At 46.2% G+C, this 20,885-nt stretch overlaps 2 protein-coding genes across 3 annotated transcripts; both read left to right on the forward strand.

Annotated features, from left to right (window-relative positions):
- Window positions 1-7,219: 7,219 nt before the first annotated feature.
- Psme3 (proteasome activator subunit 3) lies at window positions 7,220-14,176 on the forward strand. Of its 2 annotated transcripts, none has more exons than XM_051177444.1 (11): window positions 7,220-7,500; window positions 8,192-8,224; window positions 8,341-8,403; window positions 8,619-8,723; window positions 10,152-10,200; window positions 10,623-10,735; window positions 10,933-11,001; window positions 11,102-11,169; window positions 11,265-11,319; window positions 11,434-11,520; window positions 12,409-14,176. In XM_051177444.1, exons 1-11 carry the CDS (start codon window positions 7,459-7,461, stop codon window positions 12,487-12,489), a joined length of 765 nt encoding a protein of 254 aa, XP_051033401.1. In that variant the 5' UTR covers window positions 7,220-7,458; the 3' UTR covers window positions 12,490-14,176. The 2 variants fall into 2 exon arrangements, with proteins under 2 accessions (XP_051033401.1, XP_051033392.1); XM_051177435.1 differs by lacking the exon at window positions 7,220-7,500 and adding an exon at window positions 8,024-8,113.
- A 1,275-nt stretch (window positions 14,177-15,451) lies between these two features.
- Window positions 15,452-20,277, forward strand: Aoc2 (amine oxidase copper containing 2). The gene is made up of 4 exons (XM_051177456.1): window positions 15,452-17,252; window positions 19,121-19,406; window positions 19,589-19,718; window positions 19,981-20,277. The coding sequence occupies exons 1-4, from the start codon at window positions 15,569-15,571 to the stop codon at window positions 20,245-20,247; spliced, it is 2,367 nt and encodes a 788-aa protein (XP_051033413.1). The 5' UTR covers window positions 15,452-15,568; the 3' UTR covers window positions 20,248-20,277.
- The last annotated feature ends 608 nt before the right edge of the window (window positions 20,278-20,885 follow it).

Here is a 20,885-nt window from a genome sequence, read left to right on the forward strand (position 1 = left end):
TTTGGAGCCTGTCGTGGAGCTTGCTGTGTAGACCAGGCACCAGGCTGGCCTTGAACTCACAGAAATCCATGTGCCTCTGCCTCCCAAGTGTTGGGACTGAAGGCATGCTCCTCCAGTGCCCAGCTCGAATTTATAGTTCACTAAATAGCTTGGTCATTCATTCCAAACTAATTTATAAAAATTAACAAATGCCTTTCATTTGATCAGGCATAAAAAAATTAAAGGAAATAATAATAATGTTTTCCAAAGATAATTTACCAATGCCATACTTGCCTTACTGGCATGAAATGAAAAATGTATTCTCTGAAACCACATGTCTTCATTCCATGTCAGAGTGTAGATTGCCACATGGCCCACACCATTTTGGACATCGACTTTTGAGTTTTCTTCTTATATAAAAAGGATATTTTTGTTGGGCCTTAATAACACAGCTAAGAGATTTTAAATGTCTTAAGTAAATTCAAAGGTTTACTACAGTTTGAACTTGTTTTCTAAATCTCTTAAAGTTGGAGTGATTTGGAGCTAGGATAAAATATTTGAGCAGGGTTAGGGAGGGGGTGAGTGTGTCGGAATGGTCAGTACTGAGGCAGGAGCCACAAAATCAGCACAGCACCAATAGCTATCTAAAATGAACAACTAGGGAAACCAAAAGAAAATCTCTATCTGCTCCAGCCCATGCTGTGTGTGTGTGTGTGTGTGTGTGTGTGTGTGTGTGTGTGTGTGTGTGTGTGCAATGTGTAGCTATATGGTCATCAAAATGCAAAACCACTAAATGGCAGATAACTGGGAGTCATGAATGAAATGGCAAAACCTAGCAAAATTTAGCAAAGATGTCAAATTTTAGGTATTTCATAAGGTAATACAGACAAAATGTCTGAAGATAATGAGACAGTCAACAAATTAACATCATGTTTAATTAAGACTAGACTATTAAAACTTTCCAGGGAACAAATACAGAGCAAATCAACAAGAATGATAGATTACACATTTGAAAAAAAAATTGAAAATTTACCCCTAACACTAAAAAAATAAGGGGAAATGGAAACCCAAATTAAACCAGGACAACCCTATGAGAACAACTGTTATAAAGAATCCATAGCCAAAAAAAAAAAAAAAGAGAGAATCCATAGCCAAGCTGTGGTTCACACCTTTAACCCCAGCACTTGGACGGTATAGACCTTTAATCCCAACAGTTGGGAAGGAGAGGTGGGCAAATAAGAATTACAGTGATTTAAATTTAAAAGCCACTTGCCAAAGGCAGGCTGGAATTCAAAATAAATGTCTTTTGTGATCTAAAAGTAAATACACTTAAACCTTGAATTTATATAAAAAGAGAATATGGGTATAATTACCCACACATACTAAGGTATATTTAGTTTCAAATTTTCAAAAGAATTTTTTAATTGAAAGTTAATACTTTTACTGTTGCCAAAAAACAAAAAACAAACAAACAAACAAAAAAACATTTTGCATTAGGAAAGATATAACCCACCAAAAAGGGAACCCCCAGATTTAAGGTTGGAGCAGGCTTTTGCTTTTATCTTTCCAGGACAATAAAAACATCCAACTAAGGAATCTAGAGACCACTGGACAAGTGAAACTTCTGAAGAAAAATGATGGCTCATCAAGAGAAAATGTCCCAAGAAAAATAGTAAGTTGGGCAAGTGGTATCACCCACCTCTGGCTGGCAGGCTTGACATGCCTGCTCAGAGCCCCAGGCTAGTGCCTGCCAGGGTCTGTACAAACCGTGGGCTACTTTGACTAGACTGTTGTATTCTACCTAGCCAGGATTGCCACCAAACACAGAACTTTGAACTCAAAAATACTTAATCCTAAAACTGTCAAATACAACCAAGCAGGACATTGTAGAAAGCTTGGTGGAGTTAGTTTCATTACTGTAAATAGTTTTACTGTGTTAGAGTTAAAACCTTTCCTTCTTACTTAGTCAAAGGGGCGGGGATGTTATGTTACCGTATATTGGATCACACTGTGACACTGTGAACCCAAGATTGTGTTGTTTACTGAAAAACCTGTTTCCAGTTGTGGGGTGGCTCTGCTCTAGCACACACCTTTAATCTAAGAGCTTTCTTCGTGAATATTATAAACAGGATTAACTAAAGTCAACGATTGGTCAAGGACTGAGAGCAAGCAACCTGTTGACAGTGAATATAAGACTGATGATTAAGAAAAAAACCATGGAGAGTAAGAGGGAGTCAAGAGGATTGATAGACTCACCGCACGCTGAGTTTGGGGAGTTTGGGGAGACATAGAGGAGAAGGAGGTCTGGGATGTTGGTGAAGGAGGAAGATAAGCTGGATGTTTTCTCTGCCTCTCTGAGCTAGCAGGTTTTTACCCCAGCCTCTGGCTCCCCAGTCTTTGTTGGTAAAATCGGAATGATTGACATTTTGTTCAAAACAACACTCTCACATCAATTACTAATCAAGAGAATGACCACCGGGTATGCCTTTCTTACAAAGGCATTTTCTCAATTGATGCTCCCTCCTCTCTGATTACTGTAGGTTGTGTCTAGTTGACGTAAAGCTATCCAACACAGGTGTGCGGGTACATGCTTATAATGCCAGCACTTGGGAGGCAGAGACTGGAGTATCAGAAGTTCAAGGTCATTCTCAGCTACTTAGTAAATTTGGGGTCAGTGTGAGTTGTATAAGAGGCCCTGCCTCCAAACAACAAGAATAAAAACATAATTTTGGGTACTCAACAGAGAAAAGAAAAGTGGGAAGGTGACAAGAATGGAAATGTAGAGACCAGATAGGAACCGATTGTAAAATCCCAGGAAAGAATGACAGCTCCTTAGCCGGGAGAGGCAGAGAGGCTGATAGGCCCCACTGACAGACTGAATGCAGGAAGATGAGGGACAGAGGAGTCAGGTGGCTAATTAGGTTTTTTTGTTTGAGCAGTGAGGTACCTGAGATGGACAAGAGGAAAATAACAGAGTTGGAGTTCTGTTTTGGTCATGTTATTTCTGAGAGGCAGGGCGGGAATGTTAGTAGGACTGCAGCAACATGATGCCCGGAAGTGAAGTGGAGGGGCAAGAACTAGTAAAGGAAACGAAGAAATCTCCACTGAGGCCGGCTGCCAATCAGAACAGGGCTCTTTTGTTGTCGCACTTGCTTTTGTTTTTAATCATCTGTCTGTCTATGTGTGTATGTATCTATGTATGTACCTATGTACATACATATTTATCTGTCTGTGTGTCTTGTCTATCTATCAATCTGATACAGGGTTTCACCATGTAGCCTTGCCTGTCCTGGAACTTGCCAGGTAGAAGATAGGCTGGCCTCAAACTCACAGATGTCTGCCTGTCTCTGCCTCCCTAGTGCTGGGACTAAAGATGTACACCCCTACACTTAATCTACCTTTGTGTAGACTCTCTTTTAAGAGATCTGTTTTTTATTTTTAGGTGTATGGGTATTTTGCCTGCATGTGTGTATGTGCACTATATATGTCTGGACAGCATGAACAGACCTGGTGTCAAGTGGAAGCTAGAAGAGGATTTTGTATCCTGTGGAACTGGAGTTATAGACAGTTGTGAGCCGACATGTGGGTGCTGGGAATCGAACCCATGTATGTACTCTGGAAGAGAATCCAGTACTCCAAACCACTGAGCCCAGTCACCTACTTCATGTTTTTTAAGATAAGGGCTCACTATACAGCCAAGGCTAGCCTAAACTCACTACCCTTTTGCCTCAGGTCCTAAGTACACTGTAGCAGCTGAACCCCTCCCCCAGGTGTACATACGCACACACCCACAATACTAATAAGTAAAGTTCTAAAAAGAAAATAAGCCACGCATGATGGCACATGCTTTTAATCCCGGTGCTCAGAAGACAGAGGCAGGTGGATCTCTGTGAGTTCAAGGCCAGCCTAGTTTACATAGCAAGCTCAAGGATGGCAAGAATGGCAGAGAAAGACCTTTTTCCTCACAATAAACAAACAAACAAAAAAGAGGATGAAACAAAGTTAAATATGCATATGAAGATTTTGAGATTTTGAGTGAGAGCTAATATCAGGGGTTAGGGAAGTGGCTCAGCTGTCAATGTTTGCCTGAATCCGAGATTGATAGAAGGAGAGACCCAGCTCCCACAAGTTGTCCTCCAACTTCCATATGCACACTGTGGCATGCAGCTGGGCCACCAGTAAATGAACATTTAAAAGTATTTAAAAACATACGTTTTCCAGCTGTGAAATGATAAGTCTTTTCCTGGAGACATTTTCTCATTAGTGATGTGGGCTTTGGGATGTTTCCTCCCCCAGACTCCTGTGAGACTTCCTGCAGAAATGCTAATTGTAAGATATGCTTTTTCCATATTTTAGGGTCCCATTACATGGTTACAATGGTCAGGTCTTACTTTGTTACTCTGCCTGCCCTTGAATTCCTGGGTTCCTGTTTCATCTCTCAATGTAGCTGCCCATCACTGCTTTCCTGATCAGAGATGCAGCCACAGGCCCACCCAACTTGGGAGTTAAGCAGAGCTCTCAGTGGGAGACTCAGGATAAGTAGTGCTCCTATCAGAGAGAGGAAGGCTAGGGTGCTGGTAGGATGGTTAACCTTAACTTAAGTGCATTTATTTTTGTCTTTCAGTGCGTATATTTAGGCTATGTTTTTAGTTGCTTACATTAATTAATACATGGCCCCCCACCACCAGATTATTTCTTGACTTAAAAAATTAAATATTACTACAATTTTGTAACATTTGAAATCTAGTTTGCTCTGAAACACAAGCATTTACTTCATTAAAGGTGTCCATTCATGTCTTCAAAAATTAAAATCATCAAATGAGTGATCGCGCCCTTACTAGGTTATTCTAGGGCCAGAATCTCTGGTTTTGATCTTGGGATATTTCAGAATTGTCAGGAAAACTCACATTTAATTAATTTAAAATAATTCTATTATATTTCATACAGTAATTATCAGAAGGGAAGAGCCAAGAGAACCACCAGAGTTTATTTCATCTTTCAGTCCAACGTGAAGGGGAAATTAGGCAGGAACTTGGAGGTGGGAACTATAGCAGAAACTATAGAAGAATGTTGCTTTTGGATTGTTCCTCCTGGCTTGCTCAGTTTGTTTTCTTATACACCCCAGGACTACCTGCTCAGGGATGGCACTGCCCATAGCAGCCAGGGCCTTTCCAAATCAATCATCAATCAAGAAAGTGCCCCATAGCCAGATGGTGTTGGTGCCTGCCTTTAATCCCAGCACTTGAGAGGCAGAGGCAGGCCTATCTGTGAGTTCAAGGCCAGCCTGATCTACAGCATGAATTCCAGGGCAGCCAGGACTATTACACAGAGTAACCCTGCAGAGCGGTAGGAGTGCCCCACGGGCTTGCCTATGGGCCAATCTAATGGACACATTTTCTCAATTGAACCCTCTTTCCAAATGACCTTGACTCGATAACAAAAACAACAAAAAAATCTAACCAGGCCAGGTGATAAGGTACAATTCGTTTGCTGCTGTTTTTTCAAGGACAAATGGTCCAACACCATAAAATGGAGGTGAGTGGAGGTGGTTTTAAGAATCATTGGACTATGAGAAAATTTATCACAAACATGGAGAAAGAGCTCAGATGGTATTATACATTTGCTTGAGACTTGTGGACATGATTTTAAAGTAAGGCCAATCATCCTCAATACCATGACTTTCTAGCACACAAGAATTTATAATTGTTTTCTCAGTAAATAAATTGATGGATCGCTATATTAAACATTTGGGAAGGGAGGAGGAAAGTAGCTTCTCACAGCCTATCCGAAGATAAAACCATTACTTGGGAACAAAGCCATTATTTCGATAAGCACAAACAGTAACGTTGAAGTTAGAATTCTAACAGACACATAGAATAGTGGCATGCCTAAAATTGGATGAAGTTAATTTGGGAGCGAATTCTTGACGTCAAGTAACCAGTAACATGGGAATTTACTAGAGATGTATTAACAGAAAGTAGTGTGAAAGATGACCTGGTAGAAATGAGCGAGCAAGGCTGGTAGAATGGGGCATTTGCACTTATTAAGTGGGAAAGGACTATCTAAAATAGATTCTTGCTGTCTTCTACTTACCATTTCTTTGTTCTTATTATCGAAATTTGTAATTTTATTGTCACTTTTCTTTCAGGGTTTGTCCCAATATGAAGCATTAATGACCGACAACCAGAAACCTTAAGTGGATTATTCACTTTCAGTTTCCCAGAGCTGTTTCCTTCCTTAGAGAAGCCAATGGCTACATGTTGCTTTTGAGTAGTAATACAATGCGTCATAGCTTCTGTGGTTGCTTTGTTACATTGTGTATGTGTGTGTGCTGGCATGCTTGCTCATATGTGCACAGAGGTCAGAAGACAACTAGCAGTGGTTGCTTCTCACAGCATGTGTGTCTAATAGATTGAATTTACTTCGTTAGCGCCTTAATACCTGCTGCGTCATCCATTTTCCATCCAGTGAATTAGAAATCCAAACACAAGGAGTTGACACATTGTAATATAAATTGGATTAAACTTGACTAAAGCTAATTTTTTATAAAGATCAACCTACTCACACGAACATGTATTTCTAGTCTCTGTGTAACACCGTTCTGTGACCTAGCACAGAACTCTGCTCCACTTTCTTGCCTTGAATAACCCATACTAAGAGAATAAATTGGTGAACGAATTCCATTAGGAAATGATAACAATTTTACCCTAGAACTGGGAAGGTTTGATTCTAGTGAAGTCACGGGAACCAATGTGTTGCCTTAGGTAAACCACAATCACCCTCTGGGCGCGAGTTTGTCCCTCGGGTATTGATATCTGAGGCCTGCGTGTTTATAACTGTACCAAGAAAGAACGGTGCAATGGAACTTGTCTTCTGTTTGGTACTAGCCGGAGGGAAAAAGGAATGGGAGGCGGGAGTCAGGGAGTCAACCCGGAACGCTCAACTAGGGAACGGGGCCGCGGGCTTCTTCAGTCAACGTCACTAGGGCGCGACGGCTACTCTTTTAAGAAGCCGCGGCACACGAGGTCCCACGGTGAAGTCGAGTTCCGGAACAATAGGAGACATCACTCTTGAGTCTCCGGAAAGCCTGGGTGTCAGCATCGCTGACCCAGGTTTGCTACCACAAGGCGCAAGGACCGGAGCTCTAAGAGCCCCATCAGGAACCTGTAGGGCCGAGCATCAGAGCGGCTGCGCGGGGCACGTGCTACTCCGCGCCGGAGTCCCGGCGATTGGCTGTGACGTAACTTCCGGCGTGAGCGGCGAAAGCCGGGAGGGCGAGCGAGAGAGCTAGCAGGCAGCAGGCGGCAGGCGGGCGGGTGGCCGGCCGGCACGGAGGGAGGGAACGAGCAAGCGGTGAGCAAGCCACCGAGGGCGGCCGGGTCCCGAGGGCAGTGGAGATTCCTCAGGCCCCCCCGGCGCCCTCCCCGGAGTCCACAGCACCTCCAGCACCCAGCGGAGCGGACACGGCCCTGCCCGGCCATGGCCTCGTTGCTGAAGGTGGATCAGGAAGTGAAGCTCAAGGTAGCGGCACAGCTCCGGGCCTCCTCATCCCTCCATTCGAACCCCCAGCAGTCGGGCCTTCTCCCCACTCCCCATGTCGTCTTTGTCTCCCTGGGGACAGCAGTTCTGAGCTTCCGCTCGGCTCAACCCAGCCCCCCCATGCCTGGAGACGGCATTGGAAAAGACGATATAGGGTGGCTTTCTGCCCTGCTTCTGGCAATGGAGCGCACCAGGTTCTCTGCGGACACGTGCTAAACTCAGTGCTTTAGGCTAGTGACAGGTGGAAGTCCCCCGGCCCAGCCGCGTCCCCGCCCCCGGACGCTGCCACTGACCCTGCCTTTGGAGGCTGGCCTACTGCGTAGGAAAGGCCAGGTCTAGGTGGGAGTTGCCACGTTTGTGAGCTCACCTCTTCCAGTTTGACTTCTGTCTGCTTATCAAATTCAGAGGGTTTCAGACAACCGGAGGGAGGGAGGGAGGGGACAAAAGGAGGGAGGGGGTAGAAAGGGATAAGAGGAAGGGGGAGACTGACAGGTGCTGGCCCCGATATTCCTCTCCTGAGATGGAGAAGTGGATCCTCAAGAAAATAAAGTATTTGCAGTCTGGGGGCCTCTCACCTTCTCATTACAATTCCAAGGTGAGGGAGAGACAGCTGGATTTGGGTTCCCCGTCCTTGTGTTACCAGGTATTGAATTGCTCTCTTTGTTGTTTTTAGGTTGATTCTTTCAGGGAGCGGATCACAAGTGAGGTGAGTGTTGTAAAGGAGGAGAAAGTATTTGTTAGTACCTGGGGGTCTCCCCAAAAGAGATTGTCATAGGGGCTGCACCCCACGTTTATTTATTCTTGTGTATTTTCTCTGTCTAGGCAGAAGACTTGGTGGCAAATTTTTTCCCAAAGAAGTTATTAGAACTTGATAGTTTTTTGAAGGTGAGGGACGTTTTTATTTCTTTAAATGACCTTTGTCTCCAAGACAAATGGGGCAGATTGTGTGATGATTCTGTTCTGTTGTGTACTATAAGGAACTTGTTTCTTTTTTTTTCTTTTCTTTTTTTTTTTTCACAAATACTTCTATCTCTCTTCTTGCTTCTTTGTTTTTTTAAACTTACACTAATACTGTTTTGGGGTGAATGCCTCTCTTTCAGGAACCAATCCTAAATATCCATGACCTAACTCAGATCCACTCAGACATGAATCTCCCAGTCCCTGACCCCATTCTCCTCACCAATAGCCACGATGGACTGGATGGTGTGAGTGTCTTGCATTTATGTTTGTGTTTTTAGTATTTTATTTCTCGGTAAGCCTCGGGATGTACAGAGGATGTGGGCTTTGCTTGTGGGATCTGGGGTTCTGTTTTAGGTATTGTGACTCCAGAATACTACTTTTTGGACCTTTGGTTTCATTTTTAGCAAGGTGAGTGTGTTAGTGCTGTTCCCAGTGCTAGCTTGAATTTAATTAGGTCTAAACTAGCTATATTTTTGTTGTTGGTGGTGGTGGGTTTTTGTTTTGTTTTGTTTTTCATCAGCTACCTGGCTTTTCCCAGGTTTCTGAGTAAGAGTTTTTGCTCAGTGTATTGTGTCTTTTATGGTTGGAAGAGAAGCTATCCTTGCTGCATAGCTGCAGTCGCTGCCTTTACTGTCTCTTTAGCATCTGAACTTTGCTTTGTTTTGGGGGCAGGGTCTCACTATATGTAGCCCTGGCTAGCCTGGAACTTCCTATGTAGGCTATACCAGGTTAGCCTCAAACTCTTTGAGATCTGCCTGCCCCTGCTGTCTAAGTACTGGGATGAAAGGTGTATGCCACTATGCCAGCTAATACTTATACTGTATTATTTCCATGTCTACATTGTGGTATAACACCAGTGATACTATAGTTGTCTAAATTCTTGTGATTTCCTCCCCCCCCCCCTTAGAGATTAAGTCTAGGATCTTGTACATGCTGTATAAATGCTGTGCCACTGATTTATATTACTAGCTTTCAGAACTATCTTAATTATAACTAATTAGACTGAGTGTGATGGCTTAGTACTCAACTTGTATGAGGAAGGAGAATTGTGAGTTAAGACCAGCCTTGGGATACATAGTCAGTTGAAGGCTGGGATCATACTGGGATCATCCCTTCAAAATAAATCTGCAATTAAGGCAGGAACCTTCTTAATTTCTTGTGTCCTTAGCTCCCAACATTACTTCTAGCATATAGAGTTTGTTGATTGAATATTGTCTGTTTTAGAATCAACAGATTTGCTCATGCTCCCTCAAACTTTCTCTACCTGCCTTGAATGCATTCTTCTTCCTTTTTTTAAAAGTAGAATTTTCCTTGCTTCTCTACTGTTTCAAAAAACAAACATTTATTGTGTGGGTAGGGAGCATACCAGCTCTTTTCCTTCTGATGTGTTGGTCCCAGGGTTCGAACTCAGTTTGTCAAGCTTGCTAGTAAGTGCCTCTACCTGTGAACTGCTCTGCTAGTCCCTTCAGCTGCTCTTCTAATGTATGCTATTTGTTGTAAATTTGGCCTTTCGCTAGCATGAAAGTTTCTTTGTGGCAAGAACCTCTTTTAAAAGATGTATGCAGAAATGAAGGTAGCCTATGGGTCCCAGGAAGGAATTACACTTGTATAGTATCTTGTAATGGGTATGTGGTGTTGAATGCAAGCTAATTCCTGCCTCTTTATACTCTTAGCCCACTTACAAGAAGCGCAGGTTGGATGAATGTGAAGAGGCCTTCCAAGGTGAGAGCTGCCCCTAGTCTAGACTGACAGCCCTGCAAAGTATAGGGTGGTTCTAGTTTTCACCAGCTCAAGAAGTGAGGTCTGATTTAATTTCCCAGAGTCAACACTTGGCATCTTTCTACAATGGTCATTATCTAGTCTTCTAGTACACCAGGAGGGTCTGCCAAGTGTAGATGCCATGGAGAGAGCTTGGAGGCAGAAGCCACACTTCACAATTGTCATAGAAGTCCCATGTTCTGTGTCATGTACCCCCACCTAGTAGTAGTGGTTACCTGATGCATTAAGGGGCGGTGGAGTCATTTAGCTTGTGAAAAGGTAAAAGGCAAAGATTACTACATCTTCTAGGTCTAGGGAAGAGGAAAAGATGGAGGGTGCTTTCACTTTTCTACTGCCTGAACATGTGACCTTGACGTATCTTCTAGGAACCAAGGTGTTTGTGATGCCCAATGGGATGCTGAAAAGTAACCAGCAGCTGGTGGACATAATTGAGAAAGTAAAACCTGAGATTCGGCTGCTGATCGAGAAATGTAATACGGTGAGGCAGAGGCTAGTGACCTATGACTGAACCCTAATACACTTGAACTATGGAATGATGGGTGAGGGGTGGCAGGCTAAGTCTCTTGATTCCTTTGTTTCTGGCATCTGTCCCCAGCAACAAGCATCATGTAATTCGTGGCTTTAGTAGGAAAGACCAAGGTCCTTCTACATGTATTTTGCCTTCTTATCCTCTAGGTGAAAATGTGGGTACAGCTCTTGATTCCCAGAATAGAAGACGGGAACAACTTCGGGGTGTCTATTCAGGTAATGTGCCTGCACTGCAGACTGGGAACTGCTTCCCTGCTTTGTCTGTTTTCTTCGGTGCCGCTGTAGAGTAACGTGACTCACCTGTTCTTCCCCACAGGAGGAAACAGTTGCAGAACTAAGAACTGTTGAGAGTGAAGCTGCATCTTATCTGGACCAGATTTCTAGGTACAGCTGCTTGGGCTGGGCCCAGGAATTGTGTTGATGAAGTGGGAAACATGTTAGGGTCCCCTTCAGCTGCTTCTCTTTTTTCCTCCTTCCAGATATTATATTACAAGAGCCAAATTGGTTTCTAAAATAGCTAAATATCCCCACGTGGTAAGTAGGGGTTTGGGGGTCTGAGGCGGGGTGGAAGGATAGGTAGGGCATTTAGGGGTGAGCTGTCTATGGGCTTTGGGCCTTGGAAGACTAGCCTCCCCTATTCCCATACAGGAGGACTATCGCCGCACTGTCACAGAGATCGATGAGAAAGAATACATCAGCCTCCGTCTCATCATCTCAGAACTGAGGAATCAGTATGTGAGTAAAGTCAGTCCCTGCCCTTAGGTGCCCTGGCTCCTCTTAGTTATGTGGTGATTCCTTAAAAACTGGGTTCAGAATAAAATGAGTGGAATGGCCAGGGTGTTATTCATCAGCTCTGTGTGGAGAACATGAACTCCTTGAGGAGTCTAGCTGGGTGTTTCTGCTCTATCTGGTGTGTGTGTGGTGGTGTGTATACAGCATATGGATGGTTAAGCATGGGTCTTGGAATCAGAAAGATGGCTTTGTAACCAAAGTCCTCATGTAATGAATGATTTGTTTGTTGTACTTTGTTGTTTTTTAGGCAGGGTCTCACTTTGTAGCCCAGGCTGGCCTGGAGCTCACTGTGTTGGTGTAAGACTCAGAGATCCACTTGTCTCCCAAGTGCTGTGATAAAAGATGTGTGCCACCATAACCAGCTGATTTTTTTTTTTTTAATTTAAACCATGTCTGTGTGTCAGTGTGTGGACGTATAAGAATGTATGTACCTGGGGTTATTAGAAGAAGGTGTCAGATTTCCTGGAGCTAGAGTTAGTGGCAATTGGGAGTTGCCTGACATAGGTACTGGGCACTCAGTTCTGGCCCTCTGCAAGAGCAATTCATGTTCCTGGCTGCTGAGCCATCTCTACAGCCTGGAAAGTGATCTTGATCATGTTCAAGCTCAGGCTTTAGTTTCTTTTTCTGAAATGGGAATAGATTAGTGGCTACAAAAAAGATTTTTAGCAGTAAATGAGGCAGCAGCACATTGAAGGACTTCTTGGTGTGGTTAATATTGGAGCAGCTTAGGGAATCTAGGAGGTAGTTTGCCCCCTTTCAGTGGTTGGGTGATAGAGTACGCTGAGTGCTGTAGAGGTGAAATGAGTGATTCCCTGACCTTTTTTTTCCCAGGTCACTCTACATGACATGATCCTGAAGAATATTGAGAAAATCAAACGGCCCCGGAGCAGCAATGCAGAGACACTGTACTGAGGCCGGGGCCAGGGCCAGGGGACTCTGTGAGTCTGGCTCAAGACCGACATTGCCTTGGTTTGTTACATGACTATCGTGATGGGGAAACTGGCTGGAAATAGTAATCACACCTCTCTGTTTTTAGTTAGAGTCTAATGAAACTCTCACCTAGTTCTGTGATGTGTTTACCTCTTTTTTCAGGCCTCAGGAACTCTTGCATCTCCTTCCCCAACCCCCATCCTGTCTTAATTTCTGGAGAACTCCAGGCTTGTGCAAGATACTGGCACAAGGATAACTGGGGGTTTTGTTTTCTTCTTCCCTCCACCCTCCCCTTGTTTTAAGTTTTGTGTTTTCTTCCTTTCAATGATTAGTTGGTTAAAAGCTGGAGGAACTATAGGGAAGGTGTTAGGTGTCTTTTAGGAACTAGGGGAGTGTAGGTGGAAGGGACATCTTCCTGTCACAAGGCCAGTGTCTCTTGCTTATGTGGGACTTTAGGTCCTCCCTACCACAGCTGCCCTGGTGATGCCTTACGGCTTTCCACCTCTGTCTATCCCACCTTGAGCCTGACCATGACGAGGGATACCTAAGGCCTTCAGCTGCACCCCTAGAGCTCCTTTGGATGTTTTTATAACTGGGGTTTTCACATATACATGTGTACGCACGTACACACGCATAGGGACATGTATACATGCTTCTTTCTCCATTATAGAACATAGCCTTCCTTCCTGCACCACTACCCCTCAGCCCCTGTCACACATACAACACCTCAGCAGGTGACAGTTGTCTAGTCATCCACCCAGGCACGTCCCAGGCCCACCCTCTCTTCTGATAATGTAGCCGTTGGTGCCCAGGGTAAGTTGAAGGAGAACCAAGAGCCTAGGAGCAGAGGGCTCATGAAGGCCTTCCCTCTGTGACTCAGGTTCTTTTTGGTGTTATGCAAAAGCTGGCCCTCTGCTCCCCACTTGCCCTTGTCCCAGGCCAGCTTGTGCGTTGGATAGGGTGTGGGCAACTGTGAGGTCCAGAGGCTGCTGCTCCTTGCTGTGCTTTCCCTTTGGGAAATATTTCTCATATTTATAGTATTGTGCTTCCAGGGAAAGCAGTAATTCATGTGTATATGTGTCTGCACATACACATGCGCGCGTGCGTGCGTGTGCGTGCGTGTGTGTGTGTGTGTGTGTGTGTGTGTGTGTGTGTGTGTGTGTGTGTGTAATAATGCTGCGAAGGTCAAACCCATAGAAGAGTTGCCTCTTTCGAATCTTGCAGAGATATCACTTGTTACAGCTTTTGTGTTAACCCCATCAACCCCCAGCTTTTTAAGTGAGAGTTGGTGTCTGCAGTTAACCTGCCAGTGACTCTCAGTGTCTATTTGGCTTTTATTCCTCTGTCTTCCAACTCCCAATCATACTCCACCTGGGATGCATCATTTTCACTCCCAGTATTCTATAGAAAAGGAGTCAGGATGCTTTCTTCCCATGAATAGTGCTCAGTAACAAACCAATTGCATTTTAGTTGGGCAGTACTCCAACCCACCCCTCAGATCCCTTCCAGCTAAACCCCTTCCTCCTCCCACCACGTGTTTCTCAGCTTCCCTTTTTGTTTGATTGTTCTGCTGCCCCTCCTCACCCCACCACCCTTGGATTGTAATGTAAAATTCTTTTACCATGTCAAGAAATTATTAAAAATACAGGTACTTTGACCTCTTTCTAAAGTTGCAGACCCTGGTGCCATACTCTGGTGACTAAGGGACATGGTGGTCATGTGTGAGCATTCAGACTACCCACCTTCATAGGCGGTCTGGCCAACCTGTTGTGTGTACATTTGCTGTTGAACCACTTCTCCATGGTGGCTTGAGTGAAGCAGAACCACAGGAAAGCCTCTCCAGGGATTCCCACTGCCTCTGTCCATCCACTGGGCCCCTGGTTCCTTCCATGATACCCATGAGCTACCAGCAGAGGGTGCTGTGGTTCCGTGTGGGAACATCCCCTCAGGCTTGCCCTGGCCAATCTTCCTATTTCATGAGAATTACTGTCCTCTACATAACGCTTGAATTTCTTGAGGGGACTCTTGGGATTGACTTGAAATGACTTAAAGAGCTCATAGGAGGCTCATGTCCCTCTGAAATAAAATACTCTCCCTTTCCTCCTGGCAAGTAGACTGGTTTCCTGTCAGACTTGTCTGCAGAGGTTTAAGGTCCCCAGCAAGGAAGGGACATTTATCTGTTTTGGGGCCACTGGCAAGCAGCTTCTGCCTGCTTGCCTGTGTGTGATTCGATTTCTCCCCCTCTGTGTAACAGCCCCAGCTGTTCTGGAACTCACTTTGTGCAACAGGCTGGTCTCAAACTCAGACATTCGCCTGCCCGTCCGCCCACTTCTGCCTCCTGAATACAGGGACTAAAGACATGCGTCACCATGCCTGACTGCATTACTACATTTTAATCAAACCCTATAGAGTACTTTTATGTCTTATTTTTTAAGGCAAGTTGTCACTGAGGTTGACCTATAACTCAATGTGTAGCACAGCTGGCCTCCCAACAATCTTCTTGAGTGCTGAGGTTTAGACATACATGACTATGCCGTACTGTGCCTTTATAGGCAAGAAACTGAGGTAGTTTCTTTAAAGCTACACACATGAATGGGTTCATTGTACAAATCTGAACACAAAGCCCAGAACCTCAACCAATATTTTCTCACTGACTGGTTAGAATAAGGCCTGGGACTCACAAGTCAGGCACTGCATTAGGTCCCAGATAGACCTAAGTGTGTAATGCTGAACTAGGTAGTATATCCAAGAACTATTGGTAAAGAAGTCATTCTGCCCAAGAGCTGTTTTATCAATGCTGTGTGACACAGGGAAAGGATTGTGCATCAAAATTGCTGTCAGAACTGTTTAAGGGTTAGTGGAGCATCAGTACCCCGATGCCTCTTGATCGGGTCTAAATGACATGTAAGGTCATAGTGACTGTTAGCAGTTAGAGTTGAGGGAAGAAGCCAGCTGTGCATGTGGAAGGTACATCTTGAGCCAAACCACAGAACAGAAAATTGGAACAGAATTAATATAAAGCAAGACCAAAAGTTTCCTGTCCAGCCCACGGGGTGGAGTAATGTCCATTCCTCTCCATACTGAATATAAGCCTGCTGTGATGTCAGGAACAGAAAAGAATGTCCTTGGGTCTGTTTGCAGCTCAGCATCAGTCATGAATCTCAGGGTGCTGCTGCCCTTTCTAGTGCTCACTCTCCTTACTGTCCTTGCCCTGGTCTATGTCTTGTTGACCAGGCAAGGCAGTTCAGGCCAGCCTCCTCGGTGCCCTGTCATGCCTCCCAGAAGTCATCCCTGGACACACCCTGGTGGGAGCCAGCTATTTGCAGACCTGAACCCTGAGGAGCTAACTGCTGTAATGAGCTTCCTGACCAAGCACCTGGGGCCAGGGCTGGTGGATGCAGCCCAGGCTCTGCCCTCGGACAACTGCGTCTTCTCGGTGGAGTTGCAGCTGCCTGCCAAGGCCTTGGCCCTGGCCCATCTGGACAGAGGGGGGCCCCCACCTCCCCGGGAGGCACTGGCCATCATCTTCTTTGGTGCACAACCCCAACCCAATGTGACTGAGCTGGTGGTGGGGCCCCTGCCTCTCCCTTCCTACATGCGGGATGTGACTGTGGAGCGTCATGGTGGCCCTCTGCCTTATTACCGGCGCCCCAAGCTGGCAGCTGAGTTTGATCAGATTTGGAGGTACTTGGAAGAAGTGGAACTCCCAAAGGCTCCCACCTTTCTGGCTTCTGTCTTGAACTACAATGGCTCCACCTTGGCACCCCTGCATTCTTCTGCTAGTGGCTTCCATTCGGGGGACCGAGCTACCTGGATAGCCCTCTACCACAACATCTCAGGTCTTGGAATATTCCTTCACCCCGTAGGGTTGGAACTACTGCTGGACCACAGAGCCCTGGACCCTACCCACTGGGCGGTCCAGCAGGTCTTCTACCTCGGGCACTACTATGCAGACTTGGCCCAGTTGGAAAGGGAGTTCCAGGCTGGCCGCCTAGAAGTGGTTCAGGTCCCTCTACCCACACCAAATGGGTCTTCCTCCCTGAGGTCTCGAGTCTCTCCAGACCCCCCTCTCCCCCCTCTTCAGTTCTCACCCCAGGGTCCCCAGTACAATGTACAGGGAAACTCAGTGGTATCCCCCCTCTGGACATTTACCTTTGGTCATGGGGTGTTCACTGGCTTAAGACTTTTTGATGTTCGGTTTAAGGGTGAACGTGTGGCTTATGAAGTCAGTGTCCAGGAGTGCCTAACAGTTTATGGTGCTGATTCTCCCAAGACGATGATGATCCGTTACTTGGACAGCAGCTATGGCCTTGGCCAAAACAGCCGAGCCTTGGTTCGAGGGGTGGACTGCCCCTATCAAGCCACCATGATGGATATCCATGTACTAGTAGGCACAGGGGCAGTCCGGCTGCTCCAAGGGGCTGTGTGTGTGTTTGAGGAGGTCCAGGGATTACCCCTTCGAAGGCACCACAATTACATTGAGGGTCATTTCTACGGTGGTTTGGCCAGCTCAGGCCTTGTGGTCAGGTCGGTGTCATCAGTGGGCAACTATGATTACATTTGGGACTTCATATTGTACCCAAATGGGGCTCTCGAAGGGCGTGTGCATGCCACTGGCTATATCAACACAGCTTTCCTGAATGGAGGGACCCAGAGCCTCCTCTTTGGGAACCGTGTCGGGGAGCGAGTGCTGGGAGCAGTACACACACATGCTTTCCACTTCAAACTGGACCTGGATGTGGCAGGTGAGTTCTTGGGCTGTGGCTTGAAGGTTGGGAGTAGGGCACAGGGCAGGAAGCCCCCAGACTGAGCTGCAATCTGAAAGGTTAAGAGGACATCTAACCAGAAGTGGAAGGGAGGATTCATTGAGTGCCACTGCAGTCACAACTGGGTTTCTGGCCAAAGATGAAAAGGGTTCATTTGCCCAGCTCCCACCTTCTGACCCTCCCCTCCCCAGATTAGCAATTGTGAAACATATTGGCTATGCCTAGCTGCCTTAACCTTGAGGGACCCTCTAGAACAGTGAGTTGACCCAGTGGAAGTTAAATGGGGCTAGAGCCAGAACTTGGCTGCTTAGCTGAGGTGGGTGGGGGACACAGACCAGGGCGGAGGTAACTAGATTTCTGAAGAGTTTATAGTAGGAGTAAGGATGCTGTGTTCTGTATATAGGGAGGGGGGATATCAGGATTTGGGGTAGCTTGGCAGTTAGTGCCACTTACTCCATGTGTGGAAGGCTACCCTACCCTGTCATCACCATGGACAGACAGTCCTGTTGTGGCAAGCCTGGGGTAGGCTGGCTGCAAGTCTGGAACTTGCTGTTCCTGGCAGATTCTGTGGAGGAGAGAACACAGACTCATCAAAGAAGTGAAATCCAGCAGACCTCCATTTTACAGATGGGTCGAGCAGTGGCTGCTGCTCAAGGGCAATGCCTGACAAAAGCCTATGTGTGTCTTGCAAAAGATTCTCTTGAGTGTGATGCCCTGGCATGTGTGCCTTGCAAACTATTCTTGTGCTTGTGGGGTTTTGGTTGGGAGTGGTAGGGGAACTAAGCCTAACGTAGCCATAGGTTATAACCTAACATACTTGGACTATGAAGCTCCAATTGGAAAGTTCTCAACATCTTTGGGCATTAGAAAGCCTGCTACCAGATACTAGCTTTCTGGTATGTGTCTCATGGTCACACTCAAAGGAAGAGAATGTCCTGACCCTGGAGGACATGGTGATTGATTCAGTGCTGTGTTGTGTGATGGAGGGTTTGGATGAATGCTATAGGATTTCAAAGCTCCTTGGGGATGGAAAGCTATGGAGCTTGCTTTTGAGAGACATTGGCAGGAGTACCCCCTATGCTAAGAGAGTAGAGTCCTAGGGCTGGGAGGAATATGCAAGGACTGTGGAAGAGAAGCGTTTTCTGGATCACTTCAAGCCTCTTTCAGAGTCACAGGAATGTTTCACCCAGCGTGTATGCTTGTCCATGTATTAAGCATAGCCATATGACAGTGTTAGGTCTGCGCTAGAAATTCAGAAGGTGAGAATCGGAAGCAAACTGTGTTAGGGTCTATTGGGTAGGCTGATGTTAATAGAGCCTTCTGTGTTGTGGCTGTCTGCAGGAATCTCTAGTCCTAGGTGGCTGCCAAGTGGTTTGTTCATTTAAGCCTGCATCTCACTGTAGAGTAGACTAGCTTCGGACACTCTTTCTTTTTTTGTTTTTTGGTTTTTTTTTTTTTTTTTTTTTTTTAAAGACAGGGTCTCACTGTGTAGCTCTCTATGTAGATCAGCCCGGCCTTAACTTTGCAGTCATTCTCTGCCTCTGCCTTCCAGGTACTGGATTGCAGGTCTGTGCCACTGTGCTTAGCAATGCTGAGCTCTTTAAATATAGCTAGTGTGGCCTGAGAACTGAATTTTCAATATATGTAGCCATACTTGACTAATGTTATCCTATTGAGATGCAGGGTTGGAAGCATCAGGCTAGCACTTGCCCAAGCCTATGACTCCCAGCACAGGGCACTCTCTGTTGCCTTTGGTCAGGCCAGGAATATCAGGCATCAAGAGACGATCAAGGAACTTCAAGCAACTTCACCCCAGTGTAGAACTCTCCCTTTCCTCATCCTGACAGGTTTGAAAAACTGGGTGGTAGCTGAAGATCCAGTGTTTGAGCCTGTAGCAGCCCCCTGGAACCCAGAGCATCAGCTGCAGCGCCTGCAGCTGACCAGGCAGGTCTTGAGCAGGGAGGACCTGGCTGCATTTTCCTTGGGGAGCCCCCTTCCTCGATACGTTTACCTGGCTTCCAACCAGACCAATGCCTGGGGCCACCAGCGAGGGTACCGAATCCAGATCCACAGCCCTCGTGGTGTACATGTACCTTTGGAGAGTGACATGGAAAAGGCTCTCAGCTGGGGGAGGTGAGGAGGGCCCTGGGAATGGGTGGGAGGGAAGGACTTGTACCCCAGCAACACTCACAGTCCCTGGACCGGCCTTCAGATTCAAGTACATAGGGGACGGAAAAATGGACTCAGAATATGATCAGAGGGACTTGTCAAGCTTTGCTTTTTTCCAACCTCACCTTCCTACAATTCTTGGCCAGATACCAGCTTGTGGTGACCCAGAGGAAGGAGGAGGAGTGCCAGAGCAGCAGCATCTATTACCAGAGTGACATGCTGACCCCGAAGGTGGCCTTTGCTGACTTCATCAACAATGAAACTCTCCTAGGAGAGGTTGGTGGCTTCAGGGGTAGAGGAGAAGGCCTTCACTTTTCCTGGCATTTTGGCTGTTCAGCATCCACCCAACAAAGACCATCCTAACAGGGAGAAGTCAGTCATGACACCTGCACCCTGCCCAGCTCCTTACACAGGTCATGAGGTGTTCTGTGTAGCAATATGGCTGGCAGAGGCAGAAGCCAGGCTGAGGCCGGAGGGTGAGAAACTGCAGCTAAGAGACTTTTGGCCTCTAAAGGCCTCCCGCTTTTCCCTCCTGCAGGATCTAGTGGCTTGGGTGACAGCCAGTTTCCTGCACATCCCCCATGCTGAGGACATCCCCAACACAGTGACTGTGGGGAACAGCGTGGGCTTCCTGCTCCAACCCAACAATTTCTTCGATGAAGATCCCTCCATTTTCTCCCCTGGCAGCATCTACTTTGAGAGGGACCAGGATGCGGGGCTCTGCAGTGTCAACCCTGTGGCCTGTACCCCACAGCTGGCAGCTTGTGTCCCCAACTTGCCCTCCTTTTCCTATGAAGGCTTATAGGCCTGAGGATGGGGTAAGACGCCAGGGGCCCTGGGAGAGAGATGCATGTACCTCCTCTGTTCTTCTATATCCTGTGTTTGTATCCCCTACCCCACCCCCACCCCCCACCCCCAGGTCCCTGCCCTCTGTTCTTTGGAAAACAGCCTTTTCCCCCACTGAATCCCTAGATTTCCTCATCTGGGTTGATTCTTGCCTTCTGTCTGTTTTGTTTGTTCTTTTTGAGACAGGGTCTTTCTATGTAGCCCTGGCTGTCCTGGAACTTTCCTTGTTGACCAAACTGACTTCAACTTGCAGAGATCTGACTGCCTCTGCCTCTGGACTGCTGGGATTGAAGACAAGCACCACTACTTCTGGCCTCTGCTAGTTATTTAAGTAATAATTTATTTAAAAATGTTTTTGGAATACGGAAATAAAATATGCCACAAATACTACCATTTCAAAACTCGTGGGGGTTCACATTATACCAGCCTTTATCTTAAAAAGAATGGTTGTTCCCAGCACTCGGGAGGCCGAGGCAGGCAGATGTATGTGAATTCATGGCCAGCCTGGTCTACAGAGTTAGTTCCAGGACAGGCTCCAAAAGCAATACAGAGAAACCCTGTCTTGAAATACAAACAAACAAACAAAATAAGGTTTTG

The sequence above is a fragment of the Phodopus roborovskii genome, unplaced genomic scaffold (genome assembly GCF_943737965.1).
Source record: "Phodopus roborovskii unplaced genomic scaffold, PHOROB, whole genome shotgun sequence".
Taxonomy (NCBI): domain Eukaryota; kingdom Metazoa; phylum Chordata; class Mammalia; order Rodentia; family Cricetidae; genus Phodopus; species Phodopus roborovskii.

Bases quoted from the DNA above. Each gene is read 5' to 3' on its own strand.
- Psme3 (XM_051177435.1), top strand. From the start codon at position 8,039: ATGGAGAAGTGGATCCTCAAGAAAATAAAGTATTTGCAGTCTGGGGGC. The intron at 8,724-10,151 runs GTGAGTGTCTTG...TTATACTCTTAG, and splicing joins GCCACGATGGACTGGATGGT to CCCACTTACAAGAAGCGCAG. The intron at 11,320-11,433 runs GTAAGTAGGGGT...ATTCCCATACAG, and splicing joins TAGCTAAATATCCCCACGTG to GAGGACTATCGCCGCACTGT.
- Aoc2 (XM_051177456.1), top strand. From the start codon at position 15,569: ATGTCCATTCCTCTCCATACTGAATATAAGCCTGCTGTGATGTCAGGA. The intron at 17,253-19,120 runs GTGAGTTCTTGG...TCATCCTGACAG, and splicing joins ACTGGACCTGGATGTGGCAG to GTTTGAAAAACTGGGTGGTA. The intron at 19,719-19,980 runs GTTGGTGGCTTC...TCCCTCCTGCAG, and splicing joins ATGAAACTCTCCTAGGAGAG to GATCTAGTGGCTTGGGTGAC.